This window comes from Mastigoproctus giganteus, chromosome 13 (assembly GCF_048544385.1).
Source record: "Mastigoproctus giganteus isolate SK-2022 chromosome 13, ASM4854438v1, whole genome shotgun sequence".
Classification (NCBI taxonomy): Eukaryota; Metazoa; Arthropoda; class Arachnida; order Uropygi; family Thelyphonidae; genus Mastigoproctus; species Mastigoproctus giganteus.
This window is the reverse complement of record NC_143587.1, coordinates 99,647,903-99,674,910: the sequence shown is the minus strand read 5'-3', so window position 1 is coordinate 99,674,910 and position 27,008 is coordinate 99,647,903. Positions and strand designations below refer to the sequence as shown.

The 27,008-nt window shown below is 36.5% G+C and overlaps 1 protein-coding gene across 1 annotated transcript in view; it reads left to right on the top strand.

Moving 5' to 3' along the window:
* The first annotated feature begins 778 nt into the window (after nucleotides 1-778).
* Nucleotides 779-27,008, top strand: part of LOC150076299 (F-box only protein 44-like) — an 85,800-nt gene continuing 59,570 nt past the window's right edge. The window contains exons 1-2 of the mRNA XM_090387120.1: nucleotides 779-1,225; nucleotides 17,612-17,704. Coding sequence (XP_090243246.1) covers nucleotides 850-1,225; nucleotides 17,612-17,704 — 469 coding nt within the window. The 5' untranslated portion in view covers nucleotides 779-849. The remainder of the gene's footprint in view (nucleotides 1,226-17,611; nucleotides 17,705-27,008) is intronic.

The window sequence follows — 27,008 nt, the reverse complement described above, 5'->3', positions numbered from 1 at the left end:
TTAGACTATTCGAATGTGTGATGTATTAAATATCATGCAGTTGCAGTATATGCAGAGCTTATGGCCTACGCCTATATGCAAATACAGATGAGTAGGGATCTTAGCTGCCTTAGCGTTTAATACAAACAATGTATTTTAAAAGAAAGAAAAGAAAAGTAATCTCGTTATGTTCGTATTCCGTTATTGGATGTGTGCGTACATCCTGAGCTGGATAGCATCATTATTCTCTTTCTTGGTGATTCCTCTCTCCCTCATGGTTACTCGGGAATTTTTTTTTTGGCTGGAACAGCATAAGCCTCAGGTTTCCTTGCATAATAATAATATATTTCTTTGCTATTTTAGTTTGATTTAAACTTTTTAAATTTTCAGTTAGGGTCCGCCACACAGAAGTAGTTACTACTCTGTGAATTCCACAAGGAAAAATGTAAACGTTTCCTTTTCCAAAAAATAACATGCTTGATTTAAAGTTTATGTCAGACCATCCCACGTAGTGGTATACTTTTATAAATATGCACATGTATGTAAATAAATGTATTTTTTCTTTCACATTTCTGAGTTCTTTCATTTTATATTCTTAATTACAACAATTTATTGTTTGTGCTCGTTACAGATTTAACGATTCTCTTCGAATATTGCACCACGGACAGAAAAACCAATTCCTCCTCATTCTAAATTTCGTCCTCACATGTCAATTCAGTGCTGTACTGAACATTTTAGAATGACGTAAGTAGTAAGCGTACACGTGAACTTGTGTAATCAAAACGTGATAGAAGTTTTGGCAAATACAGCGTGAACCTTTCCCGTGTTTTTCTCTCGAATGATACGATTTGTTTCTCATTTTAATGATAAATGCTAGGGAATCGGAAATCTCTACAGTTGAAAAGAATGGGTATGGTGTCTTCAGTCTTTAATAATTATGGAACTTCAGAAATAAATCCTGATGATAGTTCCAAATGTGGCTGTCCAATTTCTTGTTTACCAGAAGAAGTCTTAGTAGAAATATTGTCCCACGTTCCTGCTGATGCTTTACTCAAAGTTTGCTGTATTGTTTGCCAGCTTTGGAAGGCTTTAATTAATGGTCAGGCTGTTTGGAAAAAGAAATGCTTGCAAAAAGGTGTTACAATACCACCTGTTAGACTTCATTCTTTACCAAGACACTTCTATAGGATCTTGTACCTCAAGAATCCATACGGGAGGAATTTAATTAAAAATCCATCAGGGAAAGGTAACATTAAATTAATTTCAAGTTTTAAAATAACATGATGCGGTTCTTTATATATGTGTATATATATATGTATTTGTTTTTTCGCGTACGTTTATATAGGATGCGTTTAATATCAGAAATGGTGGGCTTATGATAAAAAAAAAAAAAAAAAAAAATACGTAGTTAAAACTTAACTGGGCAAGGTGCTTTTCTGCTCCTATGCACAATGCCGTAATATCCAAATGTGCAGAAATGTACACATGAGCAGATTGCCCCTTGCCAAATCTCCAGTAGTAATTTGCTGTATTTATTAACGTCGTTTAGGCTTATAGTAAAGCGTTATGATTCTGTATGGCAAAAGCGGATTGACGTATACAGAACAGTAATGCTATTTTATACTGATAGACTATTTAAAACACTTAATGATCCATGGTGATTTGTTAAAAATAATCCTCAGTGATATCAATACAGCTGAAATCCCGTTAAATAAACATAAAAGCTCAAAGCCTATATAGGATGTATCATAATGTGGAACCCATTTCAGGATGGATTTAGGACCTAAAAAACAATTTTAAAAAGTTCTTGTAAATACAGGTCTGATTTTGTCTTGTTTCTGAGCCATTACAGCCGTTTCTGTGTTCCAGAAATTCTTTCCACAAACTGAGACAGCATAATTGGCTGCATTCAACTGTTTATAAACAATGCTCAATATCTCATAGAGAACCTTGCTGATAGTGTTCTTTGAGTGATTTCAGGTAATTCTCCTGACAAGAGCACTACATTTTGGAGGTTGTTATTGACATTTTGATACTGTGTCTTTTGTAGTGATAATGGAGGCCTATTCAAATTGAGAGGTGGCAGACCTGCATCTCATGTATGGACTTGCTAGGTGCAGTGCAGCTGAGGCAAGATGTCTGTATGCAGAAAACTTCCCTAATCATCATGTACCAAATAAGATCTTTCAGAGAATACATGAATGCCTTGTGGAAACTGGTTCATTTATAAAACAAGTTTCATATGGTGGTAAACCCATCAGCATACCAGAGCAGTATATCTCAGACATCTGTTAGATTTTCTGTTCTGAACTTTTTAGTGGGTGAGGAAGTCTGTGATGAGGCATTTGCAGGCTTGTATTCAGGCACCCAGTGGTCATTTTGAGCATTTCATATAAATGTAAGCAGATAGTTCCTGGAACACAAAGATGACTGTAACTCGAAAAGAAGGCAAAATCAGACCTATGTTTACATTAACTTCTTCTTTTTTTATTGTTTTTAGGTCCTAAATCCATCCCTGAAGTGGGTCCCACATGTTATGATACACTCTGTATTATGGTATCATTACATTTGTGAGCTAATTAAATGCATGTCTTTTACAAAGTAATAAAGAAATACTGTTAAAATTACTGTTATGAATACAACCTGAATATTTTTATAATTGCTATTCAAATGGCAATATGAATTTGTAATAATAATCTTGGTGTTTTATAACATGATGTCCACTACTTTGGTAATTATAATAGTTATATGCACAGATGCGGAACTGTGAAATTCAGCACACAAACACATATGCATGGATGAGAGAGAGAAATAAATAAATAAATAAGATTATGAACTTTGCCCAGTTAGGATATGAACTTCGATCTAAAGCCCAGCAGCTACCCTTCTGGGTAGCCGCTGGGCTTTAGCCATTCTCAAAGAGATTCAGTTTAAAAAAAGTAGTAATTTTCTTTAGGTGAAAGCAGTGGCTCTGATCCCCAGCCTTCTTGATTAGACCAGGGTTCAAGCCCGTCACCACCAAATATGGAGGATGCGGAAAGGTCAGGAAATGACCACTGCATATCCCGGAGCAATATGGCCTTAGTTGCTAATGCTCCTAAAAACCAAATAACAAACAAACAAACGATCCCCAGCCATCCCCAAAGAAAAATCCTAAATAATGAGTTTTCCAGCAATGGAAAAGTCTGTAAGCAAGTTTACTTAATTCAGTTTTTTGAATATCCTTTGGAAAATAAGTTGTTATTAGTCACATTGTACGAGGATGCTATAGACTTTTGCTACACCAGCAAAAAAAAAAACAAGAAAATACAAATTTCTATAAAATTTCTTGAATGACTCTTTATAGACACTGACTTTAATAGATAAAAATATATTAACAGCATATAATTTTGAACATCAGAAGAATCAAGGCCAAAGAGTTGGGATCCAATGATTAATTTTAAATGATTTGTCCAGGAGGGCTAGAATTTCAGATGGTTGTAAAGTTTTTTTTTTTTTTTTACTGTTGTAAAGTGTATGTTATTCATAAGGAGGAACCAGTTCAGTGAAATAGTAGAAGCACCAAAACAGAATGATACAAGCACTGTTCTGATGATTTGGTATTTCCTTTGTTTTAATTTCAGAATGGAAGTGCACATCCATTCATCAACAAATAAAAATGCCACTGCAGATAAAGCCTTCAATTTACTCAACCTCTCACTGAAATAGAAATTCAGATTGTAACCCTAATTGAGTGCAACATAGCAGGGCTGTGTCGGTGACAGATTTTGAATTTATCATAATCCTGCAGATATGGCTAATAATAATAAATCTAGGTGCCAAAAGAAAATCCTCTTAAATCCTGCTATGATGAACTAGTACTAATATCATTAATAACACACACAAAGAACCATTGGCAGTCATAACTGACAGACTTCAAATAAGCAGTAAATGGAATAAAAAAATACTGAAGTGAAACTAAACCATTTCATAACAATAATTAAATAACCATATCAGCCACAGATATATTTTTAAAAAATATTGGCATGAATTAACATGAGCTTGTAACCTATACAGTTACAGTATACACTAGTGAAGCCAATGAAAAGTGTGTTATTCCCTACTTAATTTATCAATTACAAATCCTAATTAATGTGAATGGTTAGCAAAATATATATCTCTAGGAATTAATAATTATGGATTTCTCAAAGAGAAATACTCTTCTTGGAAATAACAATAGTCAAAATCGAGCTGAGAGGTGGCAACTGAAGTTTAATGTTGAGTAGCAGTAACCCCAGAGTAACATATCAACTGTGTGGTACTGCACGCAGGATAGTAGAGAATGAAAAAGACCTGGGGGTAATTGTGCAGTCAGATATGAAGTTTTCTGAGCAGTGCAGGTGGTCTCTGCAAGAGTAGCAGCTCATGGTGTCTTGTCAATGATATATGGGAATTTTTCTAGCAGGGATAAGGAGGTGATTATCCCCTTGTATAAGGCAATGGTCAGGCCACACCTAGAGTACTGTATACAGGCCTGGAGGCCTCATTTCAAGAAGGATGTAGAGCTGCTGGAACGAGTACAGAGAAGGGCAATGAGATCAGTGAATAGAATAAAGGGTTGCTTTTATGAAGAAAGGTTTAAGTTTCACAAATTGCAGTGTCTGGAGACTAGGCACCTGCAAGGTGATCTGATTGAGGTATATAAGACCTTGAATGGTTTGAGCAATGGTGATGGGATTCTTCCTCTTCCCAAGATTAATCATCTGAGGGGTCATAAATTCAAATTGAGGAACAACTGTTGTAGAATAGATGTGCGGAAGTTTGCCTTTAGCCAGCGTTTGGTTGATTGCCGAAACAAACTTCCATCTGTCATTGTGGAGTTGACAGCTTAATTAAATTCACGTTAGAACTAGACAGACATTTGGAGTGAAATGGGAAGGATTTTTTTTTTTTTTTTCTCTTGTGGCTGATGCTGTATAAGCTTGCATCATATGCCTCTACTAATGCTAATATGTGGGCGGGCCACAAGCGAGGGGTAACTGTGAAAAGTTTTTCCTCATGCATCCGAGTCAACACAGATTATATCAAATGACAACAGCAAATCACTATAGTATTGCTAGTTCATACAGTCATTATATTATAGTCTCATATGATCTTTAATTTAATGTACCAGGAAAAAAAAAAAAATGGCAAAATGCAAATTATAGGCACAGGAACCCTTAATGCAGAGGTTCCCAAACTTTCTCGGTTCACGGCACCCTTAGTCTCTCTATTTTTTTTACTGTGCCCCTAGGCCAAAAGAAATACTTAACAGTTACGTTTATTAAATAGTTAGGTCCAAACAACTTAATAAGTAATGTTGAAACTGTGAACTACCTCGAGCTAGTAGTTTGCACGGTGTCCGACAGGTGTCAAGTATTGCTGTGTTTCCCACAAAAATTTAAAATATTCCGTGGCACCCCTGTCAGTTTGCCATGGCACACAGTGTGGGAACCCTTGCCTTAATGGCATTAAGCCAGAGACTAATAAAAAATTCAAGAACAGTAACATGGTAAAATAACATATTGTAGATGTATATAAATGGAAATATGCCAAACTAGCATCTGTTAACACGGCTCTCCAGAGTCAAAAATTAAGATAATCTGAAGTACAATAGAGATAGGCAGACAAAGGAGTACATACTCAAGAATAAAACTGTATTCCATGTTTAGATCACAGTGGGAGGGAAACTCACCATAGGAACAAAATTTTTAAATAAATTAGATTATCATTATTTGTACCAGTATATTAGAGAAAATACTAGGGGTATAAATATTCTTGACCTCATCATTACTCACAAATCAGACGACATCATAGCGCTTGAAGAACAGGAGCCATTGGCAAGTAGTGGAAGATGATGAAAGATGTTACAGTAGTTAAAGGTAAAGGCACTGGTTTTAATTTCAGAAAATGGGACTAACGTAGTTTAAGATGCTATGTGACATCTAAATTGGGTGGATTGCAGAGGAGAGGGTGAATAAACTAGAATCATGGAATACCTTTAAAGCAATAATCACAGAAGCTATGAATATATATATATATATATATATATAATCATATAAATTAGAATAAAGTTATATAATGAAATAAAATAATGCCAGCAGTTATGCGTTTTGCTGCCCCTGATGTGTGCTGTACCCTCCTTTTTTTATTATGTAATATTCCTTTTCTAACATTATTTAAATCTAATTATGTCACATGATAGTATTGGGCGAATTGCTAACGCTGCGCCTGTACTGCCATCTATAGTTCATTATTCATTTATATAAACGGGTTAAATTTGCTTTTGTCAGTAGTGTGGCTTTGCACTGGAGTGCTAATGTCTGTTCTATCTTTGATTTTCGCTGCATCAGGACCACCGCTGTTCAATTCCCTGCATTGGCGATTCGATCTGGGGATCGGTGTGGCGGACTGATCTTGCGATCGTTTCTCCTTTGCGGTGATTTGTTTAGCGTTCGAAATGCAGCGATTCCCTGACCATTATTGGCCTTGTGGTCCTCTGTTGAGATGGGGCATAATGGTCAGTCTATTTTTGTTTTGTTTGGTTTTGTTGTAGCAGTTTAAATCTCTGTTTGGTGATATTTCACATAAATTTGGACCTGGTGCCCATCAGAGGGGGCACCGCTAAATTTCATTTAATTGGCTTTTAAATTTCGAAGAATGATTATTTGTATATTTAAATTTTCTAAATTAATTTACAGTTTTCGCTGCAATATTTTTACTCTTGTTACATTTCTCTTCCCTTCCTGTTTAATTTGAATTTAAGTTTAATTTTGTTTTTTCGCTCTTGTCTTGCCGTACTGCTGGCATTATTTTATTTCATTATATAACTTTATTCTAATTTATATGATTATATTTCAAGCATCATGTAGAGGATTATGCGTTTTGCTGCCCCTGATGTGTGCTGTACCCTCCTTTTTTTATTATGTAATATTCCTTTTCTAACATTATTTAAATCTAATTATATATATATATATATACATTATGGCTATAGGGTACATTTTGCTAATGCAGTGTCCCTGATCCATAATCAACGTTATCTTCCTCTTCGTACTGTTACTCTCCACCCTCTATGATTACTTAGCTTCTTAATACTATTATTCTTTTATTATATATATAATAAAAGCATAATATTAAGAAGCTAAGTAATCATCAAGTTTGGAGAGTATGAAAAGGAAGATAGTGTTGATTATGGATCAGAGACACTGCTTTAGCAAAATATACCCTACAGCTATAATGTGTATACATATATATAGTATGAAGAAAGTGTAAAGAAGGTTTAGTTTAATCATATTGAATCTATGGTGTACACCAGAAGTGAATTCCACAAAATGGAAAATGTTTTAAAAATAAGAAATGAAAAGGCGACCAGAAAGGTTACATTGCAGTGTTTTTCACAATTTCAGTGTCTTCGTCAGAGGCCATCCACCAAAATTATGAGAAAGACGGCAATGCCCTTGCTTCTGTTTCCGACATGTTCTTGTATGCTACGGTGCACATGTGCAGTATACACGTGTTAAGAAAGAAATTTGAAATTTTGCAGTAAGAATAAGGCCAAATAAAGTCTAATAAATGTAATACATACAGATCATGGATGACCTTACAGAAGAAAGTAAAAAGAATTGTAGAAATGAAGTCGGAATAGGTACCAAGAAAGAAACTTACCATTGCTATGTAAGACTGTAACTGAACAAAAGACCGAGGTAGCGGGGTGCCAGCGTATTTATGTATGGGTACACTAACAGTACCTGGCGTTAGAAAATGGTGTGAAAAAAAAAAAAAAATTCATGGAATGGTGTCCTGTAAGCTTGTTGCATGTATAAATTGAAATGCAATATGTGGTGGTGAACACTATTAAATACATGGTGCCCAAACTGCCCAGGATAGTTGAGAGATACATAATAGCTTACAAAGTAGTGGTGAAAAGCAGCTAAACTTTGTTAAGGTGAAAATTAGATTTGGTAAAGTAAGAAGGTAGTATCCTGCATATTGTGTTCAATAAACTAATGGCTCACAGGACATAAAAAGTAGGGACAGGTATGGTGGTGAACACTATTAAATACATGGTGCCCAAACTGCCCAGGATAGTTGAGAGATACATAATAGCTTACAAAGTAGTGGTGAAAAGCAGCTAAACTTTGTTAAGGTGAAAATTAGATTTGGTAAAGTAAGAAGGTAGTATCCTGCATATTGTGTTCAATAAACTAATGGCTCACAGGACATAAAAAGTAGGGACAGGTAAAGCAGAAAGATAAATGAAGTAGAGGTAAATGGTTGGGCTCGGGTAGTTTGGGGTAGCAAACCCGTTCCTATAGATAGGACCCTGAACGAAGGTCTGGCAGTGAGTACGTCATGTATTTAAAGTCAGTTGCATGAGTGAGAGAAAAATGATAGATAGATAATGCAATGAAGATAAATTTAATTAAATTCAATTAAATTATATACATGGTTAATACACTATGTTAGGCCAATTGGTGGGTAAACGTTTTTTAAGGTGTAAGACACAGAGGCCTAGTGTATTTACAAACTTGGTGTGTATGGTTTTTTTTTTTTTTTTTTTTTTTAATAGCATTCATCACTACATATTACATTTCAATTTATACATGCAACAAGCTTACAGACACCATGCCATGAATTTTTTTTTTTTTTTGCGCCATTTTCTAATACTGCTAGCGTACCCATACATAAATATGCCGGCACCCCGCCACCTCGGTCTTTTGTTCAGTTACAGTCTTAGATAGCAATGGTAAGTTCCTTTCTTTGTACGTATTCCGACTTCATTTCTTCATTTTTACAATTCTTTTTATTTGCTTCTGTAAAGTCATCCATTATCTGTATGTATTACATTTATTAGACTTTATTTGGCCTTATTCTTACCCAAAATTTCAAATTTCTTTCTTAACATGTCTATACTGAACGCGTGCACCGTAGCATACAGAACATGTTGGAAACAGAAGCAAAAGTATTGCTGTCTTTCTCATAATTTTGGTGGATGGCCTCTGACGAAGACACTGAAATTGTGAAAAACACTGCAATGTAACCTTTCTGGTCGCCTTTTAATTTCTTATTTTTAAAATGTTTTCCATTTCGTGGAATTCACTTCTGGTGTATACCGTAGATTCAATATGATTAAACTAAACCTTTACACTTCTTCACACACACACACCATTAAGAAAATATAGTGTGAGGAGGAAGTCCAAGGATCAATATGGAGCAGTTCATTCTAATAGAAGAGAAAAAGATAAGCACGGGGAAGTTACAGAGTATTGAAAAGTATGGAAGCTACAAGTTAATCCAGTGGTTTTCGACCTTTTTTAAATAACTGCACCTGTAAGTAATTTATTTTATTTTGTGGCACCCCTACTCAATTTTCTGCATGTTAGATCTGATTCTTTGTGCTTTGTGTGTGTAATAAAAGAGAATGGGCCTGTGGCATTGGCTTCCATGTTTTAGAAGAAGAAAATACAGTAGAGCCAGTGGAAGTGGTAACTAAAATAAATTTAAGTTTTTAATACAACAAAGAAGCTTTCAGGGTAACAAACCCATTCTTCATCAAGAAAGGTACATACATATGTACAGAAATGTAAACATAACATAAAATGTTAGGAATGGAATTAACTAAACTAAATAGGCTGTGCATACTCAGATGACTGGAAGAGCACGAACACAATAGTGTTCAGTCACTTAGTAGGCCCGATCAGGTGATTGTTGTTGGTACGCTGCATACCAACAACGATCACCTGATGGGTGGTGGTATCCAGTGAGAATAAATAACAGTAGTCTTCTCTACTAGAGAAGCGTTACTTATTCGAAGTAGTGCAATATCTGGTATCTTATTGTGAAGGTAGCCCACAATATGAGATACAATTAAAAACAATGCCTTCACACTACATACATAGTTTAATTTATGGGTAAACTATGGTGTATCTACACCAATATTATATAGTTAATTTAAACCCATATCAGATTATGCCTCGCGCATTGAATCTTCAAATAATATATATATATATATAATAATTTTATTCATTATATAGAAGTACTAAATAAACATCAATTATAGATCACCACAAAATTAAAAAGATACCGTATACCTTTTTATAATGAAATAAATATATAAATTTTAAAAAATAAATAAGTTTAAGTAACTTACACCCAAATTATGTGGCATCCCTGGAATGTTGTTGCGGCACCCTAGTTGGAAACCACTGAGTTAATCTGTAATAGTACCACAGATAAGGTTAGTGTGGCTGAGGCTGAGTATGAGAAACCACTGGCTAAGAGAACAAAGAACAGGAACAAGGAGTTTTTCATGTATGTCTGTGAACACAAAGAAGAAAATGATTCAAATTGTGTTCTGGGTGTGAGAAAAGTCTTAGATAACCAGTCCATTCATCAGCAAAATCACTAGCTGATTTTGCTGATGAATGGAATAGATACTTTGCATCAGTCTTTACTGATGGAAGATCCTTCATACTGAGGAGAGGCTGTATGAGTGAGGCTAAGCTATTTGAAATTATAGATAACTATTAGAAAAACTTTCTAGCCTAAAGGCAAGTAAGGCTTCTGGAGGTGATGGCTATAATCAGTGATTTTGAGGTAGATGACCAGAGAGTGTGGTGAACCACTGGGGGTAATCATTAGAGCATCATTGGATTCTCTGGCTTCAATGTTAGAGGCAGTCAAGAGTGCAATCCAGGGACATTTAGATTGAAATGGCATTCTGAAGGACACAATATGGTGTTTTTAAGGGAAAATCTAACCTGGTAATCTATTTTGACAGTTACTCATGGGCTGGATGTAGGGAACAATTTCAATGTTTATTTGGATTTTAGCAAGGCATTTCACTCAGTCCCACATGAGAGGTTACTGTACAAACTCGAACATGTTGGGATTACTGGAAAGATTTTAAGATGGATTGTAGGGTGGCTGCAGGAGAGAAGGCATAGGGTTGTGACTAATGGATATTCTTCGGATTGGTGTCACATCAGAAGTAAGGTGCCCCAAGGATCGATTTTTGAACTGTTAGTTCTCGTTTTCATAAACAACGTCGATAAAGGGAACAATATAAAAATTTGCAGACAACATCTTCTCCGCGGCTTTCTGATTCTTCATTTTCTTCAATGCATGTTCTACCTCATCAGGAAGAATATTGGGTATGTCGTATGTGTTACTAATTTGCGATCCATCTTCCCCACTGCTAGCATTCCCTCACTCCTTGTATAATTCTCTCTAGTAGTCTTCTGCTATTTGAATTATGTCTTCTCTGCTACTTATAAGTACACCATCGCTATTCTTCAGTTTCAGCATCATTTGTCCTTCTGTATTACTGCTCATGGCTGCTGATTTAAGTCCTTTGTTTTCCCTTAATGCTTGTTCTACTTTTCTTGTGTTAAATCTTCATATGTCCTCTCTGGGTCTCTTTCTGATGGCTTTGCATAACTCAGTATACTCAATTTTCTCCTTGTCAGTGCTTATCTTGCTCTTCATTTGTTGTCTTTGGTTCATCATAACAAGTGTTTCTTGACTTAATTTTTTCTTCTTTGGATTTCTTTTTCCCTATAGGTTTCTTGGTCTTTATCACTTTCAGAAAGTTGTAATATTCCTTGTCGATATCTTGGCTAAGGTGGTAATCTTCGTATCTTTCCACACAGCTGCTGAGTTGAAGATAGCAGATCTGATGTTGTATGCATGTAAATTTTTCAGTGTTCTGAGTGTATCTTGTATCTCTTCTGCCTCTTGTATCTTCTTCTGTTTCTTCCAAAACAACCATCACCTCTTTCAAAAACTTCTTATACAACCTCTTACATGCAACAATTACACCTTATCCATCGGCTGTATCAGTGAAGTAGTGTTAGGAGGCAGAAAAACACATTTAATTCTCCCATCCCTGCTAACTAACCTCACAGCATTAGGGTGAGCAGGTGCATTATCTAGCAGTAAAAAGCCTTTATTTCATTAGAAGGAATTTTCAGCACTTCTGTCTGATAACATCGTACATCAGGCAGATGTGCTGTCTGATGTGTGATGCTATCAGATATAAATAGATTCTAAATTTTTCCTTTAGGACAGAAATTTTTTGTCCTTTAAATCCAAACTCCGTTAAATCGAGGGCCTACTGTATATATTTTTTAATATTGTGCCCATGGTCTGTGACACTATTGATTCACATAAGAATTCCAAGCTGGTTTGCTGATATTACCTCCCAGTGTCAACTATTGTTCCACAAGCTTTTCTTGTCTTTCAGTACATTCAAAGAGTTTGGAGCCAAACTGAGTTTTGGTTCCTTTGTGGCAACTTTGCAATATCTGTTGCCAAATTATTTTACATATAACACAGGTTGTGATAGGAATAGTATTTTTTAACATTTCTATTAAAGGACAGATGCACAAATTACACTCTGTGGCATTGAAATTGCAGCACCCTGAAAGAACAGGAATAGAGAGGATATTTAGTAGAGTAATTATAGCCAAGGAGTTAAGGAATACATGATAAAAGTTGCAGACACAAGTGTGTGTGTTATTTTTTGTTATTTGGTTTTTATTTTTAGGAGCATTAGCAACTAAGGCCATATTGCTCCGGGGATATGTGGTGGTCATTCCCTGACCTTTCCGCATCCTCTGTATTTAGTGGTCATGGGCTCGAACCCCGTGTGCTATGCACTGCTGCTCCTGCCCACCTGGCTACAGAGGCACGTGTGTGTGTGTGAGTGAGCACATTTAAAGACATAAAATAATTCTTATAATGGATAGATAAAAATCCACCACAGTTGCAGATACATTGAGTTATATTGGTGTCAGATAACTTCCTGCAGTAATTCCCACCAACCCTTTTGCACCTGGTTCTGCCAAACATCCATGGTCTGTGCTATTGGTGGCTCTGTAGATGGTGTCCAATCATGGCCCACAAGTGCTCAATGGGGGAAAAATCCAGGGACCTGGCTGGCCAAGACAGTATATCCACACTGCAAAGACACTCAGAGGAAACCTTTGCAGTATGTGTTCGAGTTATCCTGCTGAAAAATGGCATTAGGCACCCCGGTAAGAAAGGAGAGAGTGATGGTTTCCAGAATCTTGGTGACACAGCATTGAGCAGTTAGATTGCCATTGATGAACACCAGCAGTGACCGACTATCCATACTGATTGCTACCCACGCCATAACTTTCAGGCCATTTTAAATGTAACTTCCAAGGGGAATTCTAGGATCACTGTGTTCACCATGTTGTTTCCACATGTGTATGTGGTGATTATCAGGCTCCAAGCAGAAGCAGGATTCATTGCTAAAAACTGCTGCATGATATTCTGTATCCCAGATGGCCCGTGTGTATCACCATTCCAGACGCTGTCAACAATGGGCAGTGATCACGGGGTAATCAACATAATGGCTTGTATGCACTGCAGCATACAATGATTTGATGGATGATGGGGTGTCAGCAGGGCTGTAGTGGAGGATATACACCATATATCCTCTAGATTTTTTTAGGAGAATAGCGTATACCTGCTGGTTTTTGAAAGACTTTTATATATATATATGTACACAGTGCTTTTTTTGTAAAAAAATAGGTGCCAGTACTCATTCTTTGCTATCAGGAAAAATTTAAAATTAAAAAGGATATGAAAAGTACTGATATTGTTACTTTAGTAGTAATTTTTTCAGAATAAGAACAACAAATTAAGTGTATTAACACACAGTTTATTAAGCATAAATTTATTATTCAAGTATATAAAAAAATAAGTAAAATGTGAGTAAAATAAGTAAAAAATAATTTCATAAAAATTTTTTGTAGAATATTCCAAATTTTTATTAAGTTCTCATCCGACACCCTATGCCAGGGGTCGGCAACCTTTTTTGATCTAATTTTAAAAAAAAGAGAGAGAGAATCCGAAGAGCCGCACCTCAGCTCAAGCTGGGGGGGGGGGCGAGACTTGTTTAAGAAATGGAATAGAGTGGGAAGGTGTTTATTAAAAAATATATATATTTTTTGAAATATTATTTTTTAATACTGAAAAAATGTAACAAACATCCAATTAGGTACAAATTAATGTGACTTTTGCTGATGAACTTCTTGAGCAAGTGTCTTCCAACATCATGCGAGTATGTCGTAATTAAACATGCTGAACTTTAAACATGCTCAAATTATTCAGACGACGGTTTCTTGATTAATTTTTAATATGGTTCATGTTCAAAAATATTTACTCGCAGAAATACGCCGAACCAAAAATTGAGAGAAGTCCAAACGCAAATATTTTCAAATTTATATATGGGTCCAGTACGCTACTCCACTCATCGAATACAATTTGGTCTGCATTTTAAACTGATCTATTGCCGTCCATTTGTGTAGAATTGCAAGGGCAGCCTTTTGCCTCTCCAAATCCTCAATTTCAGTTTTAAGCCATTTAGTCTTGCACTCCACATGTCCTTGATTTTTAAGTCCTCTAACTCCATTTCAAATTGTGCTTCATGTGAGCTGTAAAGTTAAAGAGCTGCAGTTACACATTAAAAGAGCTGCATGTGGCTCGCGAGCCGTAGGTTGCCGACCCCTGTCCTATGCCGACTTCTTTTCTTCCTCTTTGTGTGTGTCGGTTGCTGAATGACATTTCCAAAGCAGCCACGAATCGACATATTTTGCTGGATCGAAGCGGGTCAGCAGTGGGCCTACAATTTTAAGAAACAGTAGCGAAGAAACTGTTTTTGTCATCAAAGAAGCGCTGGTTGGGCTGGCGATCAGATTCATTTGTGAAAATCCTTGTTCACATTCAGTCGATGAAATTGTTATCGTACTCAGTGCGTTCATCAAATGCTTCAATTCTTCTGAAACCTTATCAATTAGGTAACCACGAATTGCATCTCTTTCATTTAACTGTAACCTAATTTACAATTTTCTAACTTCACTTTCACCAAATGCCAGCAATTCATGTTTAGAAGGATTAATACCTTTGTTGTCCTCATTTTCCTTCTCTCGTCATCAGTATTGTCACTAGTTCTTAAATTTTAATTTTTTCTTTACTTTTTTTTTTGAAACTGTCCAAAATGTCAGTGGCATTTGGATATTCAGGTACTGTGACCATGTAAACAGAGATAAGGAAATTTTACGGAATAATGTGGATAAAGCACTTCCGCGAAACAACAGATGGTTATTTGCCGGGGTAAAAGAAAATCACTTTTCTAATTCTCGAACGGGGCACTTATGGTTGATTCACAAAGGTGTTCAACCTACAGCCCGCAAAGAAGGTGAACTAAAACAGCATTTTAAATTTTGTTAATTATCAAAAAAATTTTCTCATTAAATGTTTTCTTCAGTAAATGTAATTGTGTATTGTACTTAATAAAATTTTCGAATATTTCAATTTTACTTTTACATGCAACAAGATATGGAAAATATAACACACTAAAGAAATCTAGCTGAATTTTTTTGAATATGGCCACCGTACAGGAAAAGGTTGGACACCACTGCAGTAGAAGGTGGGCAAGACCCCATTGGGAATACACCTTGATCTGCTCACTCTTGACTAGCGCGACTCCTCCGTATGTGGGACAGGTGGTTGGATAGGTTTTACCAGGTACCACTAAGTTGTAGAATGCGTTAGCTCTTAATTCGCGCAGCAGCACTAATTGCCTGAAGGCCAGAAATGTGAACAGTGCGTACCAAGTTAATTCTCTCCTAATCCGTTCGCTATATGAAAATTTTCTTCGCTCAACGGAAAGTATTTTAAATGTAACTTCCAAGGGGAATTCAAAACAATTCACTATAAAAGGACTTTGTTAAACAGAGGCCTGACCGAGTAATTTAGAATTATAAAAATGGTTATACAGTTTTATATAGAAAATATCTTAAAAATAGACAGTAAAAAATGCAAATTTAGTAAATAATTTTAAGCTTATTTGAATAGTACATAAACATGTGAAAAAAAATTACGGAATATTACAAATTTCGAAGTGCACTGCATCCAGATGTCGCATGTCACTGTTAATAAAGGTGCCGATACGCCGTACCGTTGCATACCATCCCATTGCATACCATGTTAGTGGTTGTGAAAGGCAATGTGCTAACGTTACGGTACTAGAAACGATAAGTATGGAGAACAAAGGGTGAATGGAACAGAAATCGCTATCACGGTGAACAAAGAAGAGTGCTAAGATAAAGGAGAAGTAATAATGTGTCTACAAATTACTTAATTCAAATGTGCACTCTTGTGTTTTGGCTGTGACGGGATAGATACAACATTACTCATAACTAGCCCAACTTATTTAATTAATTTATTTAATTTCAAATTTTCCCGATTTCTTACACCAGGGGTTACCAGTTTATACCATATACTGTAGCCCACATTCAGTTTAAACCTTTTATTTCTCCACATCAGTATAGATCGCCACAATCTACACGACCCCAGTAAGTTATCCCATTTCTTGCTTTTTATTCTTGTTATTCTTTTAATCTTTACTTCCAGCCTCTGTCGGGTCAGCCATGAAATATACACACGCCTCATAATTAAAATTAAAACTAAAAAAAAATTTTTTAACTAACTTTACGTACTTTTCACGTGCGGCGTGTATTTCATGTCAGAAATAGAGGCTTTACCCACTTATTGCCGCTTCCTCCTCTGATTTCGGTGGCTGGCCCTTGAAAAAGGTGCTGAGGTCACAGGACAAATGGCACTAAGTTATTCTTATTACTTCTTATTACTTCTCCTTTATTTTAGCACTCTTCTTTGTTCACCGTGATAGCGATTTCTGTTCCGTTCTCCATGCTTAGCATTACTAGTACCGTAACGTTAGCACATTGCCTTTCACGACCACTAACTTATGTAGCAATTATGGTCGTTGGGTACTTTCTGCATATAGCAGTGTCCCAGGTCCATTATTATTATTTTTATTATTAATAATATCTTAAACTGTTGCTTCATTTAAAACATATATATATATGTGGTATATGCTGTATACCCTCTGGAATTTGATTAATAAGCACAGTATACTCTGCATACGTAATAATCACAGGGTATACCTTCTGCTAATTTTACAACTACAGCACTGGGTGCAGCCAGCTGATGTCATAGATAAATGGATGGTAGCCAGTATGGCTGTAGGTGCACTTTAAACCCGTGCAGTATAAATGAATAAGATGATCCTCCTGTTCTATGGGCCTCCGTGATACTCCACTATTCAACAAGCAGTCGTACCTCTCTGCAGCCACTGTTGCTGACGACTGTAGTATTGTCAAAAGCCCACGTTCAAAAGTACATCGCAAAAGTCAAAAGTACATCGCAATATGACCATCCACCCTCTCAAAGGCCAATAATCCACCCTCTATCAAAGTCATTTAGTTGTTGATATTGGTATCAAATGTGACATCTCAGCATTCTCTACAATCCCTTTGCACTCTGAAGTCGGTTCCTGTGAGACAGAAGCCTGTTAACCAGACGCGCGCATGCACACACACACACACACACACACACACCCCTTTAACTCCATGATCTCTGCATTTGTATCAACTGAAGCTTCTGGCTGATTGGTCACATATTTTAAACATTGTGTATCATATTTTAAACATTTGTGTATTCATTGCGTAAATAATGCTGTGTGTATCTTTTTATTTATTTATTTTTTTATGTTAAATAGATGGTCTTCATTATTGGACTATAACAGCTAATGGAGGAGATGGGTGGACAGTTGAAAACCCACCAGCAGGTGCAGATGAAATTCCAAATACAAGTAAGACAAAATTCATTTTGGATATTTTTGCCTGTATAAGCTGAGGAAAAAAATCGGAGTGATTTTAAATCGAATTTTTATATAATTAGCTATTATATAAAAAGTCAAATCGATGCTTGGTATTGCTAAAGAATCAATCTCATTTTGGAAAAAAAATAAAATAAATAAAAAAACAATTGCAGATATACAACGAATATCTGTACATTTTATTTCTGATTGCTTCAGTACAAGGGGCATTCAATAAATTATCTACCTAAAGTACTTCCCATAGTTTTATATTTCAATGATTCTTGATTTATCATGTTTCTACATATCTCAACTTGAATCATACTAATTTTGATCCCACTACGTTTTTAGGTTGTGCTGTTGTAACAAAGAAGAAAGACAACTGTATCAAATTATGGATTCACTGAAATCCAGTAAGAGATCTGAGGATCTAATTAATAAGTAGATGACAATGTTGAGAAAATAACTCAATTTAGGATTGAAATTGAAAGTGTTTGCATTGCACAGACACAATAAGAGGGAATACTTGATGAGTCTTGTCAGTCAATTTGTCCCTGATGAGATTGTGCAAGGCTCATTGGTTAGAATTTTTCTCAGTGCAGTCTGTGCTTATTAAGAGACTTTCTGCAGGAATAGGAAACTTAAATAGGAGTACAAGAGTATATTCTGATGTTATCAAGGTAGTGTTAGGTGGGTTGTAAAACTTCTAGCCTTGGGGGGGGGGGGAATACACTAACAGATTAACAATAGGCAGAGGTGAAAGTGACTCTTGTGCTACTTCTATTGGAACATGCAACAGCCTGGAAAGCAAGGATGTCTTGGATTTCAAGACCTGTGCTGGGGCTCTTATGGGACAAGAAAGTACATGGGCTGTGTTGGGGTTACTAAAAGTAAAAACAGTTGCATGTACACTAATGCTAGGAGCGTAGTAAATAAATTTGATGTGTTTAAGGTACTGGTCAAGTCATCAAATGCAGACATTGTGGGGATATCAGAGACATAGTGATACACAGATAAAAGATAGATGTGTGACTCTGTCACACAGATGGTGTCACACATTCAGAATTAGGCGCCTCCGTAGCCAGGTGGGAAGGAGCAGCAGTGTGTAGCACACGCTTCTTGATTAGACCGGGGTTCGAGCCCGTCACCACCAAATATGGAGGATGCAGAAAGGTCAGGGAATGACCACCGCATATCCTGGAGCAATATGGCCTTAGTTGCTAATGCTCCTAAAAACCAAATAACAAACTAACAATGACCACCGCATATCCCCAAGCAATATGGCCTTAGTTGCTAATGCTCCTAAAAACCAAATAACAAACAACAACAACAAACATTCAGAATTGTATTGTAGGAGTACAGTGTATCCAGAAAGGACAGATAAGACAGGAGAGGTGGGTTATGAAGAATATAGTTAAGAGAAATATTAAATCTAAGGCAGTGCATCCAGTTGACATGGATAGCCAGTGCAATGTTGACTCAGTTTTGTGTGACATTAGAATAGGGAAAACAAAAATTAGAGTAGGTGTGTTATAGGCCTAATGATTGCGATAAGTATAATGAACAACTGTACAGATATACAGAGTAGGCAGTAAATCAGAATGTCTTATAATGGGGGTCTTTAACTTTCCAGATATTGACTGGACCTGTATGTTGGTCACTCACACAGTAGCAAGACTTTTGTTAATTGTTTGGTTAATTATTTTCTAAACAGTCATGTTAGAGAGGCAACAAGAGACTAATTTGATTATCAGCAGTAATTTTTCAAGCATTAAGAATTTGCAGGTAAAAGACCCACTTAAGCAGTATTCACAGTGATGTGGGAATTACGTAAAGATATAACGGTGAAGTTGAAGAAAGCCAACACGAGAACCACAGGGAACTTTTGGTGGTCAAACGCATTTCCCGGTACCGCAGCTTCTCCCTGCATTCTCGGTAAACAGATGGTGTGTGTTATCGGTAGTGACAGTATAAGCCAGTAACGATGTATTGATTAGTTTTTTCTTCTTATTAAAAGCAAATTATTGGAGTTTTAGCCTTCGCGGCTAAAATTTTAGCCGCGAAGGCTAAAAAATTTTAGCCTTCGCGGCTAAAATTTACTTACGGCCTAATATCTAAGTTTGAAGGGTACACCCTCCAGACTGCCTCAGTCTTAGGTTGTTTATCCCCCTTCTTGCTGTTTTAACCCAATAGGAAAACAACTTCTACTGCAACTACCGATAACATGCACAGTCTGTAGAAGTAATTTTTGTATCAGGTTAAAACAGCGGGAAGAGGGATAAACACCCTAAGACTGAGACAGTCTGGAGAATGTACCCATAAGTAAATTTCAGCCCACTCATGAACTCCAATAATCTGCTTTTAATATTAAGAAAAAACTAATCAATACATCGTTATCGACTTCTATTGCCACTACTGATAACACGCACCATCTGTTTACCGAGAATGCAGGGAGAAGCTGTGGTACCAGGAAACGCTTTTGACAGCTAAGTGTCCTGAAGCTTCCCGTGGTTCTCTTGTTGGCTTTCTTTACATTAGCCAATTTAACTACTGTCAAAGGGATAGGGAAGGACAAGCCGACCGGGCTAGCCGAGTGGGTAAAGTACCTGCCTGGCAACCCAAAGGTCGCGGGTTCGATTCCCGCCTCGGGCTTGGATCAAAGTACTGCAAAAACCTTGGGAAGTGCAATATGGCCACAGAAGCCGATGCGCCAACAACTACCAAATCAAAAAAAAAAAAAAAAAAAAAGGGAAGGGCTTTTGCTTTTTAAAGGTGACTATAACGAGCTTTGAGAGTTTTTTAGTTGTATGCAATGGGACTAACTGATGATGTTACTACACCTAAATGATTTTGTTATAACTGAGTGGAAAGTGGAAGAGAAATTGTTGAAATTATATCAAAAAAAGCACTTGAGTTGAATGGGATCTATCCAGTTATATCAAAGGAGGCATCAAAAGAGGTAAGCAAACCTTTAGCCATGAATATGAGAACATCCTTGAATTCGGGAGAGGTGTGCAGACTGTAAATGTGCAAATGATGTCCCAATTCACAAAGGTGGATCAAAAGGTGACATGAATAATTATAGTCCTGTCAACTTCTGTTCTAGGGAAAATAATGGAGTCACTTAAGTGCAGTCACAACATGGATTTGTTGAGGGGTGATCTTATCTGACAAGTCTGATTGGATACTGTGACACAGTAACAAAGGAACTGGATGCAAAAAATAATTTTGACATCGTACACTTGGATTTCAGAAAAGCTTTAGATACTGTTATAAGACTGCTACTATACAGATTGCAGCAGTATGGCATTAAGGGCAAGTTATTGTTTTGGACTCTTGGACAAAAGTATTAGCAGAGCCCCCAGGTTTGTTCTGGACCCATTGTTGTTTTCAGTATTTGTTACTGGTGCTGATTAAACCATGTCAGGCCTTAGTATTAGTATTAGTATTAGTAACGGCCGTATGGTGCAAGAAAGCCTATGGCTTATGCTGCACCAGCCAGAAAAAAAAAAAAAAAAAAAATCCGAACAAAACAATGATAAAAACAAAAATTAAATAAATAAATAATAATAATAATTAATAAAAATAATAAAATGAAATTAAAAATTAAATAAAAAGGAAATTAATCCTATCATCCTATGCGCTTCCCTTACCCGAAAGTACTATCCAGATGACCTTTGAATTTCCCCAAACTGTCGGCCTCTACCACCCATGAAGGCAACTTATTCCAGTAATTTATAACTCGCTGGCTAAAATAAAACTTCCTGCAGTCCAATCTAAATATTTCCCCGCGTAACTTGAATTTATGTCCCCTAGTTCTAGCATCATTTATAATCTTGAAAATTTTGTCCTCATTCATTTTACTGATGCCTCTCAGAGCCTTAAACACCTCAATCAAATCTCCTCTAAGGTGTCTAGTTTCCAAACTCTGCAGCCCACATATTCGAAGTCTTTCTTCATAAGGATGCCCTTTTGCCGATCTCACCAGGCGAGTTACCCTTCTTTGCACCCTTTCAAGAAGCTCGATGTCTTTCTTTAGGTGCGGTCTCCATACTTGAACACAGTATTCCAAGTGTGGTCTAACATAGGCCTTATATAATGGGATTATCACGTCCCTATCTCTACTTGCAAAAGTTCGATAGATCATCGATAGGACACCATGGGCCTTCCTTGCAACCTGTTTACAATGCTCAGAGAATTTCATGTCTGACCGTATCGTAACACCCAAGTCCCTTTCCTCCAGTACTGGCTTTAGTTGAACTCCACCAAGTGAATAAGTTATTTTGGGATTACTGTTTCCCAGGTGTAATACCTTACACTTTGTTGGATTAAAGCACAGCTGCCATTTTTCTGACCATTCTTGAAGTCTATCTAGGTCTCTCTGAAGAAGCTCAGCTTGACAGTGATCATTAACTACTCTACCAATTTTAACATCATCTGCAAATTTAGACATCACGCCCTCTATCCCTTCATCAATGTCGTTTATGAAAATTAAAAACAACAGTGGTCCTAATACTGATCCTTGGGGAACCCCACTTCTTACATCAACCCAATCTGAGGAATAGCCATTTATCACAACCCTCTGCCTCCTGCCCTGAAGCCATCCTTCTATCCATCTAAGGATTTTCCCAGTGATTCCAACCTGTTCCAGCTTATAAAGCAACCGCTCATGTGGGACTGAGTCAAAAGCTTTGCTGAAATCTAAATAAACAATGTCGAAATTATTCCCTAAATCCAGCTCGTGAGTGACCCTTTCGAAATAGCGAACCAGATTTGTTAAACATGATTTTCCCTTTACAAAACCATGCTGAGTATCCTTGAGAATTTCAATTCGATCCAAATGATCCTGAATTCCACCCTTGATCAATGCCTCCATGATTTTCCCTACTACTGAAGTCAGACTGACAGGTCGATAATTTCCCACTTCACTTTTAGAGCCACCCTTATGTATGGGAGATACATTTGCACTTTTCCAATCCAAGGGAATCTCCCCAGAGTCTAGTGATGCTCACATAACCAGCCTCAGTGGTTCAATGCACTCGCTTGCCGCCTCTCTCAAGATTATAGGGTATATTCCATCAACTCCAGGAGCCTTACTAGTCTGTAGGCTTGAAAGTTTTTTCATTAAATAATCTTGCGAAATTTCAATATCATTAATTACATATTTTTTAACTTCGCTCCCACAATTTCCCATTGCCACAAAAGGCTTTTCATTTGTAAATATCGATGCAAAATAACTGTTGAGTTCATCTGCAACGGCAGCTGGTGTATTTATTACTATCCCCTTTCCCTTACGTAAAGGTCCGATCTGGTTTGTCCTGCTCTTCTTGGCATTTATATATGTGAAGAATTCTTTATCCCCCCTCTTTGCTCTGTTTGCTAGTGATTTCTCATAAACTGCCTTTGCCTGTCGAACCTTTTCTGTGGCTCTATTACACATCACCTTGTAGCTGTTATAGGCTTCAGTACTTTTTATTGCTCTGTAACGTTTCCATGCCACCTTTTTTTGCTCAAGTAATGTGGCAACTTCACTATTCATCCAACTTGGAACCCTTCTCGTGGAGTATTTTTTTAATGGTATATACGCATTCAAGGCATCTGTGATTAATGTTTTAAAAGCGTACCACAGTTCAATTGTATTCATTCTCTGCGCGATATCTACCCAGTTAATAGAGGCCATGTAGTACCTTAAGGCATCGTAATTTCCTTTTCTGAAATTAAAACCCATTCCTTTGCCTTTTACTTCTGCTACCTCTCTCGTCATCATCCACCGTAGAACTCCGTGATCACTTCCTGCTACTGGTTCCTCTACTGTCAGCCCTGTTATGTCATCTGATTCATGTGTGATGATGAGGTCTAGGATATTCTTTTCTCTAGTACTTTCCCTGACATGTTGATACAAATAACAGTCATCTAGTTGATTTAAAAATTTTGTTCCCCATGTCGAGTTTCCTTCCCATTTACTCCAATCAATTAGAGGCAAATTGAAATCACCCATAATAAGGCATTGACGCTTACTTGCCCATTCCATTTGCATGTAGAGGCTTTTGTCATAGTCTTCACAATCACAGTTTGAAGATATCTAAGTTTGAAGATGATACAAAGTTTGGCAAGATGATTAATGACAATAATCAGGGTATTGTATGGCAACAAGATGTAGATAAATTAGGTAGATGGGCTGAGAAGTGGCAATTGAAGTTTAACATTGACAAATGCAAGTTATTTCATATGGGTAGCAGTAATCCGAGATTACTGCTACCCACCTTGCATAAAAGAAGAACTAGACAAATTTAGAAGTGATAGATAAAATTAAAGTAAACTGCAGCCATTATCAATCCTCTGCAGGATGGAAGCCTCCTCAACAATTCATGTTGATGGAAATGGATCATAATCTGCCATGCTGGTCCAGTGCGGGTTGGCAGATCGACCGTATTTAGCAGTCAGGGGCTTGAACCCCGGTCTACTCAAAGAGTGCATGCTACTGCACTCCTTCTCCTGACAACTCAGCTATGGAGGCCAGATTAACATATCAACTGTTAATCTGAGGTACCACATTCAGGGTTGTGGAGAATGAAAAAGACGTGGGGGCAATTGTGTATTGTGTAGGGGGTATAAAAGTCAGATATAAAATTGAAGATGACACAAAGGCTCCAAAAGCGTCCTGGCAGACAAGCTGCCAGGACAACTCATGAATTTTGCTAGCAAGGAATAAGGAGGTAGTTATCTCATTTTATGGGACAGTGGTCAGACCACATCTTGAGCTGCATACAGATCTGGAGGCCTCATTTTAGTAAGGACATGGATCTGTTGGAATTTGGACAGAGAAGAGGAACAAAAGGGTACTGTTACCTGAAAAAGCTTCAGTTCTGCAGACTGCACCTGGAGACTAGGCATCTGTAAGAAGATCCATTTGAGGTGTTTAAGGCTTTGAATAGATTGAGTAAGGTCAGTGCTGATGGAATCCTTCATCCTTCTCAGGCTACACGTGAGGGGGTAAATTGAAGTTGAGTAAGGATTGTTGCAGGGTAGATGTGAGGAAATTTGCCTTCAGCCAGTGGGTGGTTGATAGTTGGATCAAATTCCCTATGTAGTGTAGAGGAGGTGGGTAGTTTGAATAAATTCAAGGAAGAACTAGACAAATTTAGAAGGGATGGATAAAATGTAAAATGTAAGCTTTTTCTTTTTTTTTTCTTTTTTTTATGCTGATGCTGTATATGCTTGCTTTCTTGCATCATGTGTCACTGGTAATACTGAATTTCCAATTTCCCTTGAAATTCAGAAAATTTAATAAGATATATATTGTAAGTACCTCCACCAACCTCTGGATCTGCCCATGCCAAGTAATAACAGGTTATAGTTGAATGATACACTTTTTGAATAGTAATATAAGAAAAGCATCAGGAAAGAACTGTGCAGTCCTTTTGATCTGACAGACAGACAGTACATGAAGCTTTATTGGTGGTGAAGCTGATAATTTAACAATCATGTTTAAGTACATTCATGTTAAATGTTATGTTTTTTTTAATCATTTGTTAACAAGTTACGCACAAAAATTTTTCATAAGTTTTGTTACTATATTATCAGTAAAAGTAATTGATATATTAGTAAATCAGTTAATCAAAATAATAACAATACTTTGCAGTATTTTTATTATCACTGATTTCATTGATTTTACTTTTGTCCAATGTAAAAACAATGGCCTAAGGAGAGTGAAAGTTACCTTTATTAGTATTAACTTAAAAATGGTAGAATGATACAGAAAACAAAAGGTTTTATAGTATTTACAATAAAAAATAAACACATAAAAAGGAAATTAAAAAATCTTTCTTTTATACTTTATCTACTTTTTCAAATATTATTTAATCCTTCTTTAAATACCCAGCGCTATCTGATTCTACAAGGTAGGTCGTAAATTGTTACATTAATTGATTACTCTCTGAGTAAAGACTATTTTTTTTTTTTTTTTAATTCACACTGTAGTTATTTTAATTTGAATTTTTGTTCCTTTGTCTGCATCATTCTAAAAAAGGAAAAAATAAGTCCCCATCATCGTTAAGTTTGCTCGGTCGTTTTAAGACCTTAAACATTTCAATCAGTCAAGTCACCATGCAAATGCCTGGTTTCCAAACTTTCAAACTTACAGCTTGGAGTCTATTCCTATAAAAATATCTCTTTACATTTATAACTAGTCTTGTTGTTACTTTATACCTTTTAAATAAATTCAATATTTTTCCTGAAATGAGACTTCTAGACCTTTACACATTATGTTTTTTTTTTTTTTTTTTTTTTGAGAAATTAAATTTGCCATTTTGAAAGTGAATTCTGTACTGATATTGTAGATTATAATGCTGTTTTATGTTTATTTTAAATTAAAAATCCCTCACTATGGCTTATTAAGTTAACAAACCTCATCTAGAGAAGAAAAGAAGAATAATTAAACTTAGTGAAGAGCATTAAAGCTTATTGACAAACTTGATATAATAATAGAAAATAGAACAGGCATAAGTAGGAGTTTTTTTTTTTTTTTTTCTTTCTTTCTCCCGGAAACTTGGATTTTTCGTTCGAAAAACAGAAAATCGACCTCAAAACCTCCGTAGCCGAGTGGTCAGGAGCGGGAGTGCAGTAGCACACGCTCTTTGAGTAGACCAGGGTTCAAGCCCCTGACTGCTGAATACGATCGATCTGCCAATCCACACTGGACCAGCATGGCAGATTATGGTCCATTTCCCTCAGCATGAATTGTTGAGGAGGCTTCCATCCTGCAGTGGGTTGATAATGGCTGCACTTTAAGTAGGAGTGTCAGAATATAACATTGGATCATCAACATGTTTTTGTTTTTTATGTGCAGTTAATAAAATTGCATTCTTAATCTCTTTATTTCTTATTTGGCCTTATTATTTCTGCATTAAATAAAGGTAACCCTCATCAACATGGTTTTGTTTTTTATGTGCAGTTAATAAAATTGCATTCTATTAAGACATACTATAACTTCTAAGTGTAAAATTGCATTCTTAAACTCCCTATTTCTTATTTGGCCTCATTATTTCTGCATTAAATAAAGGTAACCCCCATATAACATGGTAGTTAGGTTCCCATAAAATCTCATGTAGTGCTAAACCGTGCTGTACGAGACTAAGAACCTGTACAAAAAGGGAATTTTCGTTCCAAAAGCTAACAAAAATACAGGGTTATTAAAATTAAAGTATCCCTATGTAGAGGGCTCTGGAGTGAGTTCTAAGGCTCATACTGAAGAGAAATTTGGACAACAGGTACAATAAAGAATGCGCTCGCCATTTAT